Source organism: Podarcis melisellensis (assembly GCF_964234715.1).
Source record: "Podarcis melisellensis genome assembly, chromosome: 2".
In the NCBI taxonomy this organism is placed as follows: Eukaryota; Metazoa; Chordata; class Lepidosauria; order Squamata; family Lacertidae; genus Podarcis; species Podarcis melisellensis.
Genome location: NC_138529.1, coordinates 31,011,930 through 31,035,344, shown reverse-complemented (window position 1 = coordinate 31,035,344; position 23,415 = coordinate 31,011,930). Strand labels below are relative to the sequence as shown.

The 23,415-nt window shown below is 40.6% G+C and overlaps 1 protein-coding gene across 10 annotated transcripts in view; it reads right to left on the bottom strand.

Moving 5' to 3' along the window:
- MBTD1 (mbt domain containing 1) overlaps window positions 1-23,415 on the bottom strand; it is a 126,809-nt gene that overhangs the window by 12,744 nt on the left and 90,650 nt on the right. For 9 of the 10 annotated variants that reach the window (XM_081899665.1, XM_081899663.1, XM_081899670.1 and 6 more), the window contains 12 exons: window positions 22,243-22,357; window positions 21,528-21,613; window positions 13,086-13,203; window positions 11,476-11,610; window positions 11,049-11,137; window positions 10,367-10,601; window positions 10,030-10,085; window positions 9,795-9,899; window positions 9,215-9,362; window positions 7,936-8,018; window positions 6,190-6,424; window positions 5,132-5,209 (listed from right to left, as the gene is read on the bottom strand). In XM_081899665.1, coding sequence (XP_081755791.1) covers window positions 5,132-5,209; window positions 6,190-6,424; window positions 7,936-8,018; window positions 9,215-9,362; window positions 9,795-9,899; window positions 10,030-10,085; window positions 10,367-10,601; window positions 11,049-11,137; window positions 11,476-11,610; window positions 13,086-13,203; window positions 21,528-21,613; window positions 22,243-22,357 — 1,483 coding nt within the window. Of the gene's footprint in view, window positions 1-5,131; window positions 5,210-6,189; window positions 6,425-7,935; window positions 8,019-9,214; window positions 9,363-9,794; window positions 9,900-10,029; window positions 10,086-10,366; window positions 10,602-11,048; window positions 11,138-11,475; window positions 11,611-13,085; window positions 13,204-15,558; window positions 15,685-21,527; window positions 21,614-22,242; window positions 22,358-23,415 lie in introns of those variants that run through there. The other variant, XM_081899664.1, reaches the window with a different exon arrangement.

The following is a 23,415-nucleotide window of genomic DNA, read 5'->3' as shown; positions in this document are numbered from 1 at the left end:
AGAAGGCAGGACTCATCAGTCAATGATTCTGAGAGGCAACATCTCTCAGATCATGAATGGATATGTAAATAAAAATGTACAGCAGCTACTACAGCACACTAATATGAGAAAAACGAATAGTATGATAGCATGTGAATATTCTGTGATGCCCTTGACTAACAAGTGTTTTCATGCAAGAATGCTTGGAGAACCAAAAAAGTGTGGTCCCACCTTCTGTGTGGCAGGTGGGTATTCTATTTTCCATGTTGTATTACTAGAATGGGCTCCATTTTATAGCACTTTTAGTATTAAATTCACTGCAGTATGTTTCATGCTAATAAAACCTCTGCCAAGGTGGAAAAAAACTCTGCCAAGTTGTCAAAAAGCTACTGAGGCTCTTTGTGAACTGTCATGTTCTACCTAAAGTAATTTGTATTTCAAGCTTCTGCCATGGAAGGTTAAAGACAAGAATATTACAGTAGCTACTGAACTACTGCAGATTTCTGCATTTTGCTCAAATAGGTCCTTTATTTTCTCCACACACAACACCAAAATGGATGTGAGATTCTTCACGCATTCATTAAATGCATGAATGATTAGGCTGCTATTTGCACTGAGAGGGAAACTCCCATTGATGCAGAGAAGCGAAATCCAGACCAAGACTACAATGGGGAGCTAAGCAATATAGACACCCCCGTGCAGGTCACGGCCCCACAGCTGTTTTCTTACAGATTCTCCACAAGTAGCTGTCACCAGCCATGGTCTAAATTGTGATAGGGAACATAATCCTTAGCACTATCATGACCTGGACCCATCTCCACAGGCCATCTAGTGGTTAAGAGCGATAGACTCGTAATCTGGGGAACCGGGTTCGCGTCTCCGCTCCTTCACATGCAGCTGCTGGGTGACCTTGGGCTAGTCACACTTCTCTGAAGTCTCTCAGCCCCACTCACCTCACAGAGTGTTTGTTGTGGGGAAGGAAGGGAAAGGAGAATGTTAGCCGCTTTGAGACTCCTTCAGGTAGTGATAAAGCGGGATATCAAATCCAAATCCAAACTCTTCTACCTGGGTTCCAGCTATGGAACTCTGAGCTCTCAGAACCTCCTATCTCGGAACCTTGGGAAGGGTAATCTCTGTAAACTCACTTCAGCCCCTATCTGGGCATCTCCACCTAAGTGTGAAAATACTCACTCTACCCTTGAACTGGCTTCTCCTGGAATGAACTTCTTTGGCAGGCTTAAAGTGGAAGCCGACTTGTTCTACATCTTAACGCAGCCCTGTTCAGGGAAGTTTTTAATCTGTGATATTTTAGTGTATTTTTGGTTTCTATGGAAGCCGCCCAGAGTGGCTGGGGAAACTCAGCCAGATGGGCGGGGTATAAATAATAAATTATTAATTATTATTATTATTATCATTATTATTATTCTACCAGTACATATGAGTCTATGTGCAGCGCTGGCTTGCCTGAAGCACTCCTCTGGCCGACAGGTATGAATGCTGCTTTTTCCTACACAAATCCTAAAACAGGCTTCCTGTTTGAGGCTACAGTTCCCACCATCCCTGGCCACTGGTCCTGATAGCTAGGGATCATGGGAGTTGTAGGCCAAAAACATCTGGAGGGCCGAGGTTGAGGAAGCCTGCCGTAAAAGCATCACGTCACCTCCCTTCCTGGTTTTAAGCATCTGGCTTTCCAAACTGACCAAAGACATGCCGAAGTACTTGTGTGCTTATCTGATGGTAGGTGTCACAGTTTCTTGCCATGGGCACATCAATGAGCAGAGATTGGCAAGTGCTTTGCTTTCTCGCTCCCTCTGTCTGGCTTAAATTTGGGAGTTGGGCTTGGGCCGAGGGGAGAAACAGGAGAAAATAGAAAACGGTAGTAGCTGCTGCATCCTAATAATCAAAGTCAGGATCAGCTTCACAGATGCTACACGTGCCTTCTGAGCCAGGTGATGAGGGTATCCCAGAGAGCAGAATATTCTCCCAATTCCAGGAAGCTGTGCTTTGTAAAGGTGGTACTCTCACTTGGTAACGACATTCCAATACAAAATATTCTCACTGTATGCTTGCTAGATTAGTACAATTCATTTTGTCTACTTCTCAGACATAGGTGGTGTAAGCAAAAAGTCTTCGTTATTACAATCTAAAACAGCCAGTGGTCTTTTTTGGTCAGCATTAAAAAGTACTAAAGTTCATGAAAGTCCTAAACCCCTCACCTTGTATGTACTAATATTCCCAAGTGAACTAAGCAGCCATCGGAAAAAAGTGCAAATTCCTTTTATTTATTTATTTTTGAAAATGCTTATTGCATTATGTAGCTGTTGTAGACTGCTTTGAAGCCTCTTTGGCTAAAAATCAGCTTATAATTTTTAATATAAATATAATAAATATAACTACTAAATGCTTGTAAGAAGAAGGCACTGTCATGAATTAATCCAGCTGCATTGGTTTACAGCTTCCTACAATTAAAGCATGGTAAATAAATAAAGCTTTCTTCAACTTAAAATGCCAAGAGTCAGAGCAGAAAATCAATATACAGTAGGACTAATCAGACTAGTTATTTCCATCTCATAATAAACTGAGGCAGATTTATAATTTTCCTTTTAGTTCACTGTCAAATAATACACATTCAAGGAGTTAGGTCCTGCCACATAAAATAAAGCATTTTAGCTGAACTTCACCTAAGGCTCCAACACATTAGTTTTTTTTAATGGGGTCAGATCAAAGGAGAAAATCGCTATAGAGCAAAGTCAAAAGCAAACAAAGAGGATGAAAGAAGAGGCTTGCTCCACAATAGTCTCCATGGTTGTTAGTTCCTCCATCTCAGAAGAGTTCTTTAAATTAAGGGTTGAGCTAAGAAAGGTGCAGAAGGAGTAACAAGCTCCAACATCATTTTAGCGTCTCATTTTTAGCATACAGGTTTTGTCCTAGCCTTATTACTTTGAAAATGTCTATAGCCTTCTGTGAATTTACAATTTGTCTAACTCTAAAGCAACACTAAGGAGTTTCATTATTGGAATTAATGACTTTGCATTAACTGTCATGATAAAGGGGAAAGAGAGAGTTAAAATATTTGTAAGGTAAAGGTAAAGGGACCCCTGACCATTAGGTCCAGCCACGGATGACTCTGGGGTTGCGGTGCTCATCTCGCTTTATTGGCCGCAGGAGCTGGCATACAGCTTCTGGGTCATGTGGCCAGCATGACTAAGCCGCTTCTGGCAAACCAGAGCAGCGCACGGAAACACCGTTTACCTTCCCGCCGGAGTGGTACCTATTTATCTACTTGCACTTTGACATGCTTTTGAACTGCTAGGTGGGCAGGAGCAGGGACCGAGCAACGGGAGCTCACCCCATTGCGGGGATTCAAACCGCCGGTGTTTGAGCCTTTCTGGAAATCCAAAAAGAAGAAACATTCCATTTCCCAATAAAATAACAGAATTCAAGCTAAAGAATGTGCCAGTTCTACAGGGCAAGATACAGTATGTTTGCAGATACACCAGGATTCACCTTCCTCTCCATCTCCATTCAACTCACACACGCTCCTACCTGCTTCCAGATACAACGGACTGGTCATGCTCTCCGTTTGTTGTTTAATATAAGTGGGAAACTTGGCATTTCAGAAGGAATTTGGCTGAGGCTACAATCCCAAACACACTCAGGTAAGGCTATCCACTGGTTTGTATGTTCTACTCCCAAGCTTACTAATCCAGTTTTAGCAATGGGAACAAGCACTGAGATTACATGTTTCTTCCTCATTACTTGCATCCTAGTTTAACCAAACCAACATTCTCTGCTGTTTCTAAACTGTGGTTTAATACTGGTTTACCAACAAGGATCTTAAAACAACTTCAGAATTTAAAATCCTGATTGGTAAAACTAACATTAAACCGCAGTTTCCTGTTTTGGACGTAACTATTAACTGTGGTTTTATTAAACCAGAGGGTAAGCAAGGTGGAAGGAAGATATCAAAGGTGGGAGGGGGTGGTTCCATCACTTGTTTCCAGCTCCTAAAAATCATGGTTTAGCAAACTGTAAACCAAGTATCTGAACCAGGCCTGTGGGACTTGCTTCAGAATAAAAATACAAAGGAATACAATGTACAATGGATGTAATTTCAATTCTAATGATTTACACTACCTGGAACTAAATTAAAAGTTCCATGTAGGCTGAGCCATTAAGAGAAACTTAACAGCTCAGCTGTAATGTGTGCCTGTCCAAAATAAAGTTTTCAAATTAAAATCTAATTTAGCTAAAATATAGTACAATTTCATTACACTTCCCTACGCAAGGAAGTCTTTCCAGTGTTTCAGACCCTCCATAGGTATTAACTCTATGGATCAATCTTGCCAGCTCCTGTAGCCACAAAAAGCTGTCATCTTTCAGATGAAAATACCAGCATGAAAACCAATCAAGCAAAATATAAAGAATGCCAACTTAACCTTATAATGGTCAAGACATGCAATAAAACATTCTATGCTAAAGTTCTTTTCTAAGCTCTCACTTCAAAAAATAATTCTTCATTTCTGTTTCTACACTCACCCTCACTTTACTCTGTATACTTATTATAACTGATTACAGTATTCTCTAACTTTAGATTGAAATTAATTCTATGTCAGGCATAGGCAAACTCGGCCCTCCAGATGTTCTGGGACTACAACTCCCATCATCCCTAGCTAACAGGACCAGTGGTCAGGAATGATGGGAGTTGTAGTCCCAAAAACATCTGGAGGGCCGAGTTTGCCTATGCCTGTTCTATGTGAATCTAAAAAAAGCATTAATTTTTAGTTCTATGATAATAAAATATATCATCTATCTTATCTTGGTGAAGATGACAGTACTACCCTAAACAAAAATTAATCAATCTCTTATTCTGGAGAGAAAAAGTTTTCTATGAAAGGACCTAAAACTGAAACCAAGATATTAAGTAGAAACTACCACAGAGTTTGCTTTAAAAAAATACTTATATTTGCACTTTATTTTATTTCACGTGACAAAAAAAATACTCAATTTAAAAAGTTTTCCTTGTGCCATAATGCACTTTAAGCTTGAAAAACATTTCAACAGAAAGCATCATTCGCAACCATCATTTTTCCTGAGAGAAAAAGGCAGTTTTGCAGCAAGAAGGTAAAAACAAATAATTTCTGTTACCCACTTTTCTTGTGTCCTTTGTATTGTTGTGACTTTGACTTTTTCTTCTGCTTTGACGAGCTTGACTGACCATCTCTTGATGCTGAAATATATGTTTTTAAAAAGAAAGTGAATTTAAACACCTTTTTGTGTGCTTTGTGTTTCAGAAGCCTCGTGGACAGCAGCACCTATATTCAGTATAATTCTAGCCCTGTGCCTCTTGAAACTGCAGAATATTCTTGAAATTTTAGACAGAGCCCCTCATTTCTTTTAATATCACATTATTTGATCCCGCATTTGACAAAGTGATTATAACGTGATAGGAAGCAAAATGATCCAGATGTGAATTAACAACTGTGTTGCAGGGTAGTAAACTACACAGAATCATTCCCCCAAGTCAGGAATGATTAATACTTTCACGTGTAAAATCATTTTACCATACAAAATGCACACCATCTGGGCTAATCAGAGCCATTCTGCCTTTAAAAATATGCTCAGTACAACTGATAACTAATAGAGTCAAGCTGCTAAGCCTGTTATATGACTCTACTATAACTGATCATTGTAAGGGCATCATTAAAAGACTGCAATGAACCAGAGAAATAAACCAAAAGTCAGAACAATAGGATAAAAATATAGTAACAATGCAAACACATACAATGTTTATCTCTTCATTGTATATTTGTGAACTACCTTGAGGGGCAGGTAAGAAATTAGTTAATTAAAGGAATAAATGCAAAATTACTTGCTAATCTACATGACCATACAGTATTCCCAATAATACTGCATTAAAAGCAACTTGCTTTCTTATTTGCCTTCCAAATATCAGTGGTGATTAGGGACAGAATAAGACAAACACCCTGAAGTACTACTGACTAACGGATTGAGCTCTGGAGTATTAAGCAAATGGCATTGTGTAAGTCCAAGCCGTTTGCCCAGACTACACCCTTGCGCTAGCTGGTAACCTGGCAGAAAATAGATTGAAATCTAAAAATAGAAACAAAGCTATGAAAAAAATTACCATAGAGAGGTCTGCTACGTTTCAGCTATAGAAAGTTCGGAGAGAAATTAAGGGCAACTTACATTGTGACGCAGGAGGCTGTAGTTGGTAACCCGTTAGCTGACACCATCCTACAGGGTAGAGGTCAGGAGATTCACAATCCACCCACTGATCATATTCGTCTTCCCAGCCGTCAAAATGTATCCTCAACAGACGGTGAATAATACGAGTTACTGTAGCCACACATACTAAGCGAGGTTCCATGAGGTCCACAGCCTCCAGCTTCATTGAAACATGAAACCCATGGTTTGGAACTTCCTGGAACAGAGATGTAAGACAAGCACATCATATTGCTTTGAAAAGCAAAGTTTTGTGATTAAAACATGTTCACAGTCACCTCTCCCATAACGGAACCTTTCTCTCTCCTGGTACATTTCCTTACACTTGTGAGCACTCTCATTCTACCAAGGTATGTACCCAGTTTTCCCGAAAGTAAGACATCCCCTGAAAATAAGACCTACTTCCAGTTTTACCTCTCGCTGTAATATAAGGCATCCCCCGAAAATAAGTCCTCCCCCGAACATAAGGCCTCCCCGGAATATAAGGCCCCCGAAGCTACTGTAAGGCGTCTGACTCCTCTGGACCCTAGTGGCGGGTGCCGTCACGCAGCTCACTGATTGGCCACAGCGCAGCCAGAGCTGTTCAGACAGTATGAGGTCTCTTTAAATCAGAGAGCCTGCGCCGCCGGCAGGACAAGTTGCCGTCTGCTGCTCGCTCTGCCCTAACGGAGTCTGGTTGACTCATAATTCTCCCCAAAATAAGACCTAGTGCATCTTTGGGGGCAAAAATTAATATATGACACTGTCTTGTTTTCGGGAAAACAGGGTAGTAACAGATGATCCAGCACAACACTTGGGATCTCCTAGAGCTTTCTACCAGACCTTTAGTTCACTTTGGTTATAAATACTGGGTTCATGAGATCCCAAGTCAAGTTACCTGGTCATGCTTTACTTTAGCTGTCAGTTGGTACTTTTAAGGTGGAATGGAAGCTTTAGTTAAATAGGCTCCATCCATGTGTGTTTTTCAGTGAACAGAAAAATCTGGTACATACTTAGGTCCACCACTGACAGCCATCCAGCCCCAAGGTAGTGGTAAAGCTGGAATGAACCACAGGATAGGATACCATATCAATATTGCCTAAATGATATATCTGTTGAGGGTGTGGCCCTTTCAACAGTTGTAATTCCCTAGCACTTTGGTGCATAAGTGAAAGTGGAAAGCCCTTAATGTAACATGTTAAACAGAAAGGTTTTTGATAATTGAATCTCTAATATATTCAGTTTTTGGAAACTGAAGTGTGGGCTTCAGAATGGAACCAATGATTTAATAAGCTTTTCTTTTAAAAAATTAATTTAATTTGGTACGGTCATGCAAAACAAGACTTGCATACATGACATAAAATATCTGAGTTTTTCAGTGTTGCATATCCTCAAGGAAGAGAGGCACAGAAATGGGTGCATTCACTACATCCCAGCTATGATATTCCTGTTCCAACTAAAGGTGTTCATATAGCATTCAAATGCCAATATTGCAATACTGGGATAACTCTTTTCCTTCTTCAACCACCATTGCATTTAATTAGTCTTAAATCCACAGGGTGAATCTACTGAAAGTACTTATCTGCCAGTACTCTTTTCTATTTATAGTTAAGATGCTTTTCTATAACAGCTACATGTGAAGACATTTTCTAGATTCTATGGGGCTGCCAACAAAGGAATGAGCACCACAAATTGTAGGTACACTACAACTGTGAAATATTTTGGTCTTACCTTGTTAAAGAACTTCACAGGGGCTGCTACTGAACCCGTTTCCCTGAGGTAGTCAAACCATTTGAAAGGTAGTTTTGCATAACCTAGAAGGGATTAACAGTTATGTAGTAGCATCACAAAAACATTTGCCCTGATCTGTACACAGACACACACTCACACGCATAAACAATCTGCCCCAAGCAGTTTGATAACCATGGAAGGACAGGGTATACATTTCTTAGAATAAATTATGAAGTTACTCCTCCCAAGTGGGATCATCAGTCCATCTAGCCCTGCATAGTCTACTTTGCCAAAAGCTCTCCAAGGTATCACATAGAGGTCTCTTTTACCTTATCAGAGATCCCTTTCGCTGTTGATGCTAGGGACTCAACTGAGGGCCCTCCCGATGCTGCCAGATCACAACACTAGTTGGAACACTTACTGGGGGGTGAAGAACATTGGAATCCAGCTCTAGAGCCTCTGCATGCAAAACATGCCATCTCTCACTGAATTATGGCCCTTCCCTCAGCAGAAGTGCCAGAGTGCAATAAAGGACCACAAATGTACAGACAGAGCTCTGAATAAGAGGCCACCCCACTAACCTTAAATGCAAAACAAAAAAGCAAAAAACCCTTGACACCCACTGACAGTTTTACCCGGCATGAATTTATCCAATTCCCTTAGCTATCTAAGATAGTAGCCTTCAGATATCGGGCAGAGAATTTTACACATTGTCATGCGAAAATGTATTTCCTTTTGCCTCTCCTGAATCTCCTGCCAACCAGATTCACTGGATGACCTTGAGCCCAGATTTTAGGGGGGAAATCACAGGAAGTAATTGATCAAACTAGGCAGAATATATGCTGTTACTAGGCCAATCTGGCCTAGACAGGTGAGAAGAGTGCCACTTACTTTGAGGATAGCATAACTAATGAAGAGGTGACATTAAACCATAATGCACCTAGCCTAGCTGCTTGTCCCATCTACACCACTTCAGCAAGCCACAGCAGTGGCAATTCTTATACTCCTTTACTCTGCACTGACTAAAAAGCAAACGGGAGAACCAAGTCAGAAAAAGAGAGTTGCAACATTCCCAGCCAGCCAAAGGATAGTTAAGCAAGCAATAATGAAACACTTGTCTGCTAAACGACAATTGGTTTGGCAACTCCAAACTAGAGTTTGAACAGAGATGTGAAGGATATGATTTTTGCAAACAAGCTTAAGGAAAAAGAAATGAATTATTCCACATAACACGGCTTGCAAGACATGTATAGATTTATGCACAAGAAAGTATGAATACCTCGGGGTGGAGTTAGTTCAATCATGTTAATTTCACAGAAACCAACGGGGAATATAGAAGGGGAGGTGGCATGGTAACAAAACCAGTCAGACCCATCTGCTGCCTCAGAGCCATCGATCCCAATCATAAGATATCCATCTGCTAATACCTAGATAAACAAAAAACAAACAGCAGTTAAGATTTAGAAGTTAAAGTCATTTAAAGGTGGGAAAATACCAGGAAGTGAAGAGCAAAAGCTTTCAGAGAAATTCAGCTGCTGGTTGACTTGGCAACCCTGTTTTAAGGCAAACAACAATATTGTCCATATGGTTCCTGATTTTTTTGTACAACACTATGCTGGTTACAACCAGTACCTATGTAATGCTCCTGATCCCTTAAAAAATGAGTTAAGGGAGCAGAGGCAGACCATATGATTTGTTTGTTTAATATAATTCCCCGCCCCCTTGCAATAGTTTAAAATCACAAAACAACTAATTATATATTGAAGTACAAAACACAATAAAATACATACACAAAATGAAAATTCACTCAAGAGCAATAGCAACGGAAATTACAAGCAAAATTAAACTAATATATTTACCTTTCTAATTGTTGCCACACATATTGCAGAAAGGTTTAATGGATCTATGGCTTCCAATTTCATCCCCTCCTTGAACCATTCTCCACTTGACTCGGCTTCCTTTACCTAAAGAAACATTTTGAGGCAACAAATGGAAGCAACACAGGTCAGCATCACAGACTATTTGCTTCTCCAGCTTCAATGCTGATGAACAATTCCTTCCATTATAAATCACGTTCCTTGCAAAACATCATACCTTAGCAAATAAATGTGGGGGTGCATCAAAATAAGCGTCCTGTTTCTTGGCAATATCTGTGAAAAAGGGGGAAAACCATAGATGAAGATTTCTAATTTACTACTTCAAACATGTGACCTTTTAAAAATACAAACGCCTACCAAAACCAAATAAAGCATTTTTTTAAAAAAATACTTTTATTCCATAAAATGTATACACCACTTGATGGCTTAAAAAGCAAGCAAACCTCAAAGCATCTTTCTTTGTCCAACTCTCATACAGTATCTTGAAAGCTGACGTGAACATCAATGTGATATATTAATTTGTTTGTGGGAAACTCTGCACAAAAGGAGCTTACCAGATCTTTTGAACCGATGTCCTATACTCCGAGACCAACCAATGGGATGTATGAGTGGGCTGTACATATGGCACCAGAAGTCATCTGTTTTGTCTTCGCTTTCTTCATATACCAATCTTAACCTGCCTCCAATTACGCTGTCTACAATTGCTACCCGTGTTCGGCAGAGATGAGTTTTATCAACAACTTCTACTCTCATAGAAGGCTTAAAGGGATACTGCATGCTTTCTGACACCTGAAAACATATAATCGTGCAGCGTTAACATATGTACCTCTGCAAATACCCATCTACAACAATGGCTATGTGAATCTGCTATTGCCCACAAGTATCACAGGGAGTGCTTTCCCCTGTTTTGTTCCCCTTTCCACACCCAGTTTTATGATCAGTCAACAAAGACAGGTACCATCACTTTCAGACTTTAGACTGCCAACTAGGAAAAGAGCTTTTCCTGTGGTGGTCTCATAACTTAGGCTTTGGAAACTTTTGTTTCTGGTCCAACTGATGCTGCTTTTTTGTTGTTGCTGCCAGCTTTTGCTTTCTGCTCCAATTCTGATTTTCATATTGCATTTTACTGTTTTTATGTAACAGTTTTTAGAGTATTCATGCTCAAAAGCATTTTGTAAGTACTATAATAAATAAGCCAAAAAGGCTGACAAGGGTCTTCTTTGAAACCAGCCTCACCTTCTGAGAGAAGTCGGGAGGAAGAGTTTTGGCACCAGTGAGTCGTTTCACCAGAAAAGCTTTCCAGTTTGTGTATTTGTGTTGAATGGCTGTCAAGATTCAGAAAAACAAACAGACATTAACCACTTTTGAAAATTTGTACTGCAAGACACTGAATGAGCAATGTCAAAAAGTTATTGTCTTCAGAATTTACTGGAAATCCAGATACTTTATCATCGTGAAGTACTTTTAGCTATTTTGACAACAACGTGAGTTAGACACAAGCACATCCATTCATATGATAAATACAGAGAGAGATATACAGATGTTGTGATATCAGATTTATACTTAACATAAGAGAGTATGTAAAGTTAGTTAAAGGATCAGTACAGAGAGCATAAGATAAATTAAACTAAAGGTCAGCCAGTTAAAAGTCAGATTTACGTACATCGAGGCGGCACTAGAGGCTTCCCACTTGTTGCACACCAACCAACCGGATGGATATCAAGACCACAGATGTTACACCAGAAGTCAAGACTTGAATCGCTTTCAAAGCCTTCATATCTTAGTAAAGCACTGTAACCTGAAAGAGAAGGAAATCTCATGCTGATCCATGCTACTCTTAAGGAAGAAATGCACCACAATCAAACACACACTCCCCTTCATTTGAAACAGCTTCCAGAGGAAGCGAGCTGATGTTGGAAGTGGTCTTCAGCTGCCACTGCCTATACTAGAGCTGTGTCAATAGGGGAAGTTCCTACATTGATGTTACAGTCATACCTTGGTTTTCAAACAGCTTAGTTCTCACACATTTTGGCTCCCAAACGCCGCAAATCCAGAAGCGTCTGTTCCGGTTTGTGAAGTATTTTTGAAAGCTGAAAATCCAATGGGGCTTCTGTGACTTCCGCTTGGCCTGCAGGCTGCAGAAGCCGCTCTCTGGCTTCCGAACGTTTTGGAAGTCGAACGGACTTCCAGAAAGGCTTCTGTTCAACTTCCAAGATACGACTGTACTATACTAGGGGTCACCAACATAGCCCTCGTAGGTCTCTTCCTCCACGGAAATTAAGCTTGAATGAAGCAATCTATTGTAGCCAATAGAATAGGTTGCCATGAGTGCAGAGGCACCAGTTTCTCCAAAGGATTGGAGGGACATTGTGTGACGTCCTCTGAATATTGAGGGGGCCCAGCCACCTCAAAAAAATATTTGGGGGGCCAAAATTGCTTGGGCCCCTAGGAGTTGGCGCATATTATTGCGTGCATGCAGTGCCCACAACCATTTCTCCAATTTGTAAATGAGTTCACAGGCTCAAAAAGGTTGGCGACTCCTGCACAGTATACTGTTAGAAGACATGGCCTTGAAATATATATTTTTTTCCCTGGTTTTTAAGGCAATTTGTTTTACATGAGGCTTCTCAAACTATGTGTTGGGAGCCTGTTGGTTTAACTGCTATCTCAATGCAAACATTCAAAGGTCACAGAGAAAGAAAGAGCCACAAGCCATGAGTGTATAACCTTGTTTCAAACACCTAGAGTGCTTTGCTTGGAGGACAGCAGTGTGTTGATCATAAAGGGAATTTCACATAATGAAGTCTGCCGGGAAATTATGAGTCTTAGCTCAAAATCACAAGCAAGAGACTTATCAGGAATCAGGGAAACTACTCAAAGGCAAAGTTTTTCAACCCCTAAAGTTGAAAACATATCAATTGTAGCTCTAATAATACAAAAATTACAATTACTCCTTATCACCCCCTGAAGAATCACAACAAAGCCTACAATTAACAGTGTGTATAGCATTCAAGATCTGAATATGACAGTCTTTTAAATTCCACAGAATCATCCCTTATAGGCAGGGTTTCAAACAGATCTGCTTGGTAAACCACTGTTGACTTAATAGGAACTTGCCCCACTATGGCAACCTTAAGGATCATTCAACACAGAAGACTTATCCCTTCTGCTATGCATTTTGTTTTAAATAATATATACACCTGCTCAAATCCCTGAATTATTTATTGAGACAGTTACACTTCAAAATGCATTATTTTATGCAAAGTTAGTAACCTGCTAATTTTACAATCCCAGCAATCCAGAAGACTTTGGTAGGTAGGCTGCAGTCTGTGTTAGGGACTTCTACACGTACACCTTCTGAGATGTCACCCCAGCAAGTCCCCATAGGTGCCTGCAATGTTAGGAAAATAAGTTAGAAACCATGTAATTCATAAAAACACTTATTTCCACCTATTAATACTAGCCAAGCTCTCTGGCTTTTCTTTCCGGGGGAAGCTATCTGGTTACTGCTTGTAAAACTGGTTAACTCATGGCTTACCTTTGTTGATGACAGTGAATCCCTCCCTCTCTCACCCACCACAACCAGTGAAGGTTTACGGTAATTTTATTTTTCAGTAACCTCATAGTTAAAAAATCTGAATTATCCTTGAAGTCCTTTGTTGCATTAATGACTCGTTGTAGCATCACTTCCTTAAAGTATCGTGTGAAGAAAATGATATGTGTAGCTTTCCCTTTTTAGCAATGGTCAATGTGTGGAAATTAGTTGCAATTCTTTTTTTAAAAAAGAGAAAATTACTTCATTTGTGGGTGAACCTGGAATATGAACTTTCTGCAGATTTTAACTACTTCAGGAACAGCAACAACAGAATGCGCAACACAGGAATGGCAAGAGATATTGGACTAAATAGGAAATGAGCAGAGTTTGCTATAATGAATTAACTTAATGAAGAACTGATGAAATACCTTTGAAGATTTGCTGATTAATATTTTAAAATGGGCTACTGCAACAATAACTTTCTTTTCTGCACATGCTAGAAAAGCATGCAGTTAATCCAGCTGTGGAAATATTCAAGTTCCTTCTCAAGTATACTTGAGAAGCTACAAGAAATAAGTCAGTCTCCTTACACAGATGTGTCAGCAAGTGATTCCAGGGCAACCAACCTTACTTTTCTGGCAAGGTAAATAATTTACACATGAGGGGAATGTTAACTGAAAACATGTCTATTTAAACTCTCAGGGAGTAATGAGTGCTTTAGCAGAAAATATACATGCCACATTAAGTATTTGTGCTGTCAACTTGGAAGCTATACATAAAAGTCTGGGAGTGACAAATCTGGAGGCATTATGACCTAAAGCAGCAGCCCTCAATACTTCCTAGTAGTAAGGCCCATTGAATTCAGTGGGACATCTGAGTAAACATGTTGAGGATTGGGTTGGAAAATCCTGACTAGTTAAAATAGTGGACTGACAATCAAATGAAAACTATACAGAAGTAGTAACATGAATGTATCTCAGCAACGTATCATCTCCAGAATGAAACTGATCTAGTTGTGAACAGGAACATTCTGATTTTGAATGAATTCTGGTCTTTATCAGATCACCTCTTAAGGAGGAGGAAGAGGAGGAGGAGGAGGTTTCAGCAGCTCTTTATGGCCAGGTGCTGTCAAGGTTCAGAAAACAGATTTAGGCTGAGTATTATTGTGGGGTGGGAATGCTGATAATAGAAGCAGGGCAGTTCTTCTACAGTTAATCAAGTTCCGTCATGGTAAGTCTCAACAGGCTATAGCTAATAGAACTGGTGAATTTGAAATTTTGCATACACATGGTCTACCCGATGAGGTGTATGAAAGTACCCCCCCAAAAAAAGAACAATCCAATAAAAATTAACACAGATCCAACAAGTTTAAAAGTTTGACCTCTTTCCCATTTATAAAGAAATCACATATTTCTTTCAAATTTTGGTGAAAAGTTTGGCCTTTTTGTGAAGTAGACCTTTTAATTGGTCAAGTTCCAATCCGTGATTCAAAAGTTATTGTGGTTTCCCCTCTCCATAAAGTAAAGTACCGGGGGGGGGGGGGGAGAATAGTGCTGGGCATGACTGAAGCTAAAATGTGGCCAGGAGGGCAATGCGTGCAGCGGGAGTCACCTAGCTGACAGTATGTGTGGTATCACAGTGTGGCGCAATGGCTACAGTGAGGGCTTGTCAAGCTCTTTGGAGCCATGGGCACGTGAGAGATTGTCATAAGGAACCACACGCCCCAGAGTCACAGATGCATCCATCCTATCTCATACTGCAGCTCTGCACACAACCTGTCCCAAACTGTTACCCGCATGAACTTTGCCAGGAGGACAGCAGTGATTCTTTTCTAGTAATTAATCTAACAACAACCCTGTGAGGTAGGCCATATGGTGAGAAAGAGACTGGAGCCATACATCCCTGTGAGTCGCACATGCCCGTCAAAAACTCCATTCAATTGAAACAAAATTGAATGCATCAGGTTTCAAAGTTTCGGATTGGTATAGGGGTATAGCAGAAAGTTAAACTTGTCCTTGTCTGTGAAGATCGCGGTTCTGCTAGTTCCTCCTACACCAATCCATATGGCTGTCGCTTCCAAAGAAAGCCATCATGGGTTTGGGTCTCGTGGCCTTGAAACGATGGTACACTGTGTATATCCAGCATACTGTCTTCTCTTGCGCAATACGCTTACTAGCAGAACCATAAGCATACAGATAAGAACAAGTTTACCTTTCGAACTCATGATGAAGGCATCCATCTTGGGCTCCTTCCCAATAAAAGGAAGGTCTGCCTGGGCCACCACTCTGATCCAGCGCACACTCTGGAGGAATTATCTGGGAGGGACAGCCGCCTTCCCTGCAAGGTAAGTTGCAATCAGGAAGGTCTTGATGGGCAAGGTCCAGGTTCATGTAAGTGGGCTTCCCAACCCAAAAAAAAAAGGCTGACCCTATAACTTCTCTGCCTGGAATAGCTAAGTATTACTACTGGCTTTTCTCAAATGCACTAAAAACACCAGGCAGAAATATTTAAGGCCTCTGGGGCTTTAGAACTATGGTGCAAGATTTTTGTTTTCCAGGTGCACCTGATATATCTGTTGCATATGCAGTGACCACAATCCAGAGTTCCCTTCATGTGGGTGCAAGCACAAGGCGACCCCACCCAAGAGAGGCTCTCCCACCCCACAATGAATGAGCTGCTGTTTGTTTGTTTTTTAAAAATACTAGCATAAATTTAAATAACTGCTTGCTTCAGACAAAGCTGCTGCATGGAATCAGACAGAAAAAGCCCCACTGCACATGCAGACCTCACATATCTCTCTGGATTGAGAATAATATCTGCATTTTAAAAAGGGGGAGGAACGCTAGTAAGCAGATAATGCATCAGTGCCATCTAGTGAAAAGGGGGAAAATATTCCTCATGTAATTACATACAGTTTATAAATAAATTGCATCTGAAAACCAGGTTACAATGCACTAAATAAACAGTTTCTACTGAGTTCAATGGTACTTACTCCCAAGTGTGCATAGGTTTAAGACCATCCACTATCTGATGCAGAGAACAATGCTAGTAGCTGTCATGTTTGTTCTGTTGTACTATTACCAGTACAGGGGGATAAAGAAGCTGTGTCTGGACAATGACTCCCATCATCCCTGATCGTTGCCTGTGCTAGCTTGGGGTGATGGGCGTTGGGAGCCCATTAACATCCGCAGGACCACAAGTTTCCAATCCCAGTTCTAGCACATATGGCCAGGTCTGCATGATGAGCAAAAAGTGATGAAGATTCTTGCTGGGTCTGCAGTGACCCTGATCTGTTGCATTTAACGATTCCATATCCATCCAATGCACATTACCTTTAAAAACGGGGCTTGTGCAACAAAAAATATACTTTCCATAGGACACCCTCCCCTCTTCCAGAAAGGCAGTGGGGCAAAATGTTTGAGATGCAAAGCTTTTATTAAGATAACTGATGGAATTTGGTATGTTTTATAGAAATCATGCAACCCTATAATGAAGTTAAGCCTAGGGAAAGCTCCAGATAAGACTTTACAACTTCCTCGGAACAAATCGACCATTTGTTTGCACTAGCAGCAATTAGGACATAAATAAGAGGAAGCATTTGCGCTCCTTTGTGGAACATCTGAATGCTAATTACAAGGCAGCCTATTTAATGTACTATATGTTACTACGTAGACTCATCTGCAATCCCTATACCTGTTTATATGGACACAGTGGAATGAATTAAAAGTAATGAAGCTCATTTCCTCCTCAACATCAAGAAGAAGAGGAGTTTGGATTTGATATCTCGCTTTATCACTACCCTAAGGAGTCTCAAAGCGTCTAACAATCTCCTTTCCCTTCCTGCCCCACAACAAACACTCTGTGAGGTGAGTGAAGCTGAGAGACTTCAGGGAAGTGTGACTGGCCCAAGGTCACCCAGAAGCTGCATGTGGAGGAGCGGAGATGCGAGCCTGGTTCACCAGATTATACGAGTCCACCGCTCTTAACCACTACACCACACTGAACATATAGAACATATAGCTGCTAGAGTTGGTTTTGAATGCCGATTTGCAAGTTTGCAAGTGTGCACGCTCTTGGAGGTAGATTTTAAAACAGAATATACGCACAGATGACTTCAGGCATGGAAACTAAGATTAGAAACATGACTGTGTTGACCAGCACAATCAATAGCAGATTGTGCACGAAATGCTATCAGAACAGTTTGTTGCAATGGTCTGTGCTGCCTACATAGCTCTGTTTTAATAGGCACATCCATTTAGGGTAGGTATGGGGAACCTCCAGCCCATAGATCTAATTACGTCTGGCAGGGGTTCCGATTTGGTCTGCAAGGCCATTTCCCCCAAACCACAGTCCCACAAATGATGCATCAGATGAGGAGCAGGTAAAGGCATACTGCCAGTGTATAATTGGTAACCTTTAAAGGCACTCCTGATGGTGACAGGTAGGCTCCCTCGCCAGTGCACAACCAATGAGCTAACCGTTACCAAAAGTAAACCAGCTCAAATATGCTGTGCTACTGAGTTACCACAGCTGATTCCACCCAAAAATGGAGCTTGAAGTCAGCTACTATCAGCTTACTGGGGGTAACTTCAACCCCTACTTGGCTTAAAATTTCTATGTAGCCCAGTTGCCACACTACAAAGGAAAAATGGGTCACCTGACATCATAGTGAAGTCAGATGACTGTCAGGTAGGAGGGCCCCACCCACCAAAATGGCCCAATGGTGCAGCAATGCAAGTTCCAGCCAACTGACTGGATCCAGCTCCCTACCCCAATTTAGAAAATACCTTAAAATTAGGTTCCAAATGCATACTTAGTCTTGCGTAATTCGTTTGTGAGTCATTTAGCTTCATTAGATATCTCCCCACCCCCCCAAAAAAACCTCCTAGACTTTTATGTTGTTGATGATTATTGAAAGTATGAGCAGCAGAACACAATCCTCATCACTGTGTTGCTCACCATATAAAGCAAGGAATTCAAGATGAAATTCTGAGACACATATTGTCATCTGCCTATGCTAGGCTGAAATGAAAGAATTAAGAGAACATACAACATCTAATTGTGGTCTCCTTCCTCATGAATCACCGTTCTTTCTATAATACTACACTGTACACCAGAACATGCTCAAATATAGAAACACAGAGGCTGCCTTACGCATGGCAGACCATTGGTCCATCCACCTCAGTACTGTTTACAATGACTGGCAGCATCCAGGATTTCAGGCAAAGGTCTCTCCCAGCTTCTTCTGGAGATGCAGAAGATTGAACCTGGGACACTCTGCATGCAGAGCAGATTGACATCCAGCCAAAGCAAAACGCTGGTGAAAAAGCAGCTACAAAGTCTGTGACTTAGCAACGTGCCTAAGTGCAAGTAGCAGGCAAGCGGCAAAGAGCACTTGTCCACCCTTGCACCTTCACTGCCACAGAGCTGACCCATGTTTTCTTGGCTAGGTAAAGCTCATAATTCACTCATTTGCTGCTCTTTAAGAGGAGGGAGAAAAGGCTCCCCCAAGTCTTCAGTTATCACCCAATGGAGGAGATGCAGTAGAACTATCATAAAAACAAAACTGGAGGGGGCTTGTATGCCAGAGCTACAGCAAACTCAAGAGATGGCTGTCCAGCCTCTATGTTAAGCTCTCCGGTGACAGCTTGCCCATTCACCCACCCCAACTAAGTAACTGGTTCCATCCTCAAACTGTTCTTACTGTCAAGAGGTTTTTCACAATGCTCAGTGAAATCTACCCTCCTGTAATCTATGCTCATTAGATCTACTTCTGCCCTCTGAGGAGCCCAGGACAGATCTTTGCCCTCTTCTATGTGACAGTTTTTCACATATTTGAAAAGTGCCATTGTGCTTCCCCCCACTTCTTCTCTATTGGCTAAACATACCAGATTTCTTGCTGGGGGTGTCCAACAGCAGAATGTTCTCTGCAGGGACAATCATCTGGTGCCTGCTATGTTAGAGACCATGTGAAACTGAATTTATTTTCTAGATATTTTAATGCATACAATTTAAACCATACTTCTGCTGTTAGAGTAATTGATTGTTTCATTTATTGTTGTTTGTTGGATTTTATTGTATGTTTCAGTGATAGTTGCTTTGAAAGATACTTTTGCAAAGAAACCTGGGATACAAATATAATGTACAATCAGTGCCCCCTTAATACATTTGAGACCTGAAGTCAGTATTCCAGGCAACATCCCCCAGTGACACTTGTCCCTCCAAAATACAGGGGCACGTATAATGTGTGTGGGGGGGTGTTAATCAAAAGGAATTCTTTTCCAAGAATATGACTGCTCACCCAAGGTATCTCACTAGCTTTTCTGTGTCCTGCACAGGATACAAATTGAGTCTGAAAATTAGTGGTTTAATAAAGACATGAAACCTTCAACTTCATTCTATACTCAAAAGATATTGCCACTGTGTTTAATGGGCCTTACTCCTAATAAAGCATGTGTAGGATTGCAGCCTTAAAGACAATTCCACAATCCCCAGAATCATATACAGATTTAAATTGCTTCAACTTTCTTTCTTTCTTTTTTTTAAAGCAAACCAGTCTGTCAGGGATAACCAGACCATCAAGAAGGCAGCTATCCTCCTTCTCTCACATGCTGCACGGGTTTATTTGGTTGAAGGAAACAATCTCTGCTTGCTGATACAAATCATTTGTCTTTTTGCTGCAGCCACACCCTTGGTGCTTGCTGATTTTGGCCTGTTCTCTCCCAACATGTCTAAAGTCATTGACAGTGCATGACTTGCACCACCAACGCGTTAAACAAGCAGGTGGCAACAGCAAACTACTACAAGGCAAAAAAGATTCAGCACCTGCCTCATTTTGGTCACGCTTCGTTCATAAAAGGGATTGAAGGAACCCAGTCAGAATTACTGTTATCACATTTGCTTCCTCTGATCTAGCAGCTACAAGGTGCTGAGAGAATGGGATCATGGAAAGGGATGAGTATGGCAGTAGAATTTGTCTTTTAAAGTTATGAATGTTAAGATCAATGAAAACACAGGACAATAATCCTGATGATTACCTATACAGCCCACCATTTTAATGATTAAACTGGCCCTACATGCAGCACAAAGGAAATACTGAACTCATCACAATTGGGGCTTTAGAGAAGAGGGGCTTGGATTGAAAGTTTGACTTCCATGAACTGAAGTTATCTCTCCATTCACAGAAAACTTCCCATCCAGCAGAAGGGCGGGAGAAAGGCCACAAATTTATGCCCATTTCCCCTCCAGTGCAACAGAGGGGAGAGGAATGGGCAAAAATCGGTTCTTCTTCCACTAGCAAGAGCACACTCAGAAGCCAAACCAGTCTTGTTTTACAAGCATCACTTGAACCCATTCCTAAAACAACCTTGCTGTGGATGTGTCTGCCTATTTGCTAATAAAGCAACTTATTGATCTTGATCTCTGTTATAAAAAGGAACAACCTTATCGTTATTATGTAGCCTTGTATACAATGCACCTTACTACTGACAGAGTGGCATATTACAACATGTTCCTTCTTGTGAAACTAACCTGAAAAACACGCTTGTTTTGAATTCCAGCTGCTTCTAAGGAGAGACAGTGCAGAGCTCTGTTTTGTTCACAGAAGATCTGCAGGCAGTTTCAAAGGACTTTGTTTGATTGGGCTGGGCTGAGGTCCCCACCCAAGCCTGACAAACCAATAGACTAACTTGGTTTCAATTAACTGGGTTGCTTCTCAAGGTCCACAGGATTTCAAGACAGTTTCTTAGTATGTAAATCAGTTCTATGCACACAGGCAAGAACCACATCTAAAACTTGCTTTGAAACTTTGCACACAGCTTTGACAGCTAACATTTAAACTGAATAGCATCATGCATCTTTGAAATAGAAGCTCCCAAGACTGCAGTTGTTAGATCAGTAAAATTTCATATATGCCTAAGGATTAAGGGGAAAGCCATAGGATAAAATCCAGTTGTGCTGGTCTGCCAGCAACACTTTCTCACTCCCCACCAACTACAGCCCCTCACATACCCCCAAAATTTGCTTTAATGGTGGGCTCTCAGAAGCAGATTTGGGGGAGTGAAGAGGGAGCTGTAGGAGGAAGGGGAAGTCCACTCTCACCACGCTGTTTGTAAATTCTCTGTTGCAATTATTTTATAGCTATTTACTAAAAATAATAAAATCAAAGGCAACATACTTACATGCTTAAAACAATTAACAGGAGCGGCAGTGAAACTATTGCTATTGATGTAGTTGCCCCAACTGAAGCCTTCCACTGGAACAGATGCTAGAAAGAGTTACTTTATTTAGCAATGTGTACATAATTTACTAAATAAATTTTTAATACATATAAATTCATTTCCAGTCTCTTTTAGGGTGGGGGAGGAAACAGAAATGCACGGTTGTAAGCATGACCACAAGGTGAATATGGTGGATTATCCAAAGAAAATCCTCTAGAAAATAGATTAGACTGGAACTAATTAATGTAGGCCAGAAGCAAAAACAAAAAACCAATTCTAACCCATGCACTGATGCCATCAGGATTCATATGACAGTTAGTTATTATATCCAGTCAAATGGATATAGCAGTATGGGAAAGAAATCTATCTACCCCTAGAGCAGCCAATGTGTTCTGTTGAAAATGCCAATACAGCTGAAAGGGTAGAAAGCAAGGCACATGAGCCAAGCCCCTCAGAATGTTTCACAGGTTCACCCCAACAACCAATGCCCTTCAGCTTCAGATGAAAGACCCCACCTCACAATACTAGCAAACGTTATTCCTCTTATTCATTGGGAAATTGCTGAAATATGTGGTTAGAGAAACCTTACAATACTTCTCGAAATTATTCCCCAAAGTTGAAAAACTGAATGTTAACCCAATAATAATTCCTCAGAGACATCTAACATCCACGTTACCTGTTTTCGTCTTTGATTGGTTCTGTACCGTTGCTTGGTATTGGGCATATGCAGCTAATTTAGCAACTAAAGGTTGTTTTTGTAGCACTTTAGCCTTCTTTGTTGGAGGTTTTCCCTAAAACAACAAGAGCTGAATAAGGTTCTTTTCAAACTCACATCAAGACGTTTTAGAAGCAGGGTTTCTGGAAATCTGCTGCACAAAATGTAACTGCAGTTTCAGAAACAGAATTAATCAGAAAGCTTTTTTTAAAAAACAGTTTCTGGGTAAATCCCATTCAAAAGACCACCTAGCCTGCTGCTATTTTAACATTAATTTGAATTTTCTTTAAATACTGAATGTTACTATAACCACGTGGCATTTGTGCACTGACAAAAATAGGAAAGGTGTAGCATGCATTCCATATGCTACAAAACTGATGTGCAATCCAAGCCCAAAACGCAGACAAAAATATATTTTGTTTCAGTGAAGGACTGTACAAACTAACAGATGCTACCAAAACCTATCAAGGCATGATATCTTCTTTAATTTTTGATGTCTCAAAGGAAACACAAGCAAAAATGGGGGGGGGGATGTAGCTTATAAGCTTAATATATAAAAATCATGTTTCTGATCACTGCATTCTAACATTACAAGTAACACCGAATCCTAATTATTCAAAACTCTTGAACTAGGATTTGGGAGAGAGCAATGGAATTAGTCATGATCTTTCAAGCTTAACAAGCGCTCTCAGATGAAAATGCATTAGTATTCTGCTGTTAGAAGGATATCTAACACTGCAGGTGCAAATAGCCCTTGGCAGTTAAATCCATTGTACAATCTTTCCTTCAAGGCTGGCATTATACATTAGCAAAAATGTACATTGCAAACATGATGGAATTTTAAAATAAAATGTTAGTATTATTCTTACACTGGCTTTTGCAGAGGCCAATTGAAAGTATTTGGACTACCGAGCTTTAAAGCAACTTTTACACCCATTACGTAATGGAGTGGAGATTAGCATTCTTCAGTCCAATCTCATCTGTGTATCTGAAGCTTGTACTTAAAGTGTTCTCCGACATATATGCACAGTGATATCAATGCAGCTGTTTGAAAGGAAGATGTAAAGAAGGTAATGCTGCATGAGCAGTGTCTCCCTTATTTAACAGGACGTCCTCTTTCTCCCTGCATGTCCA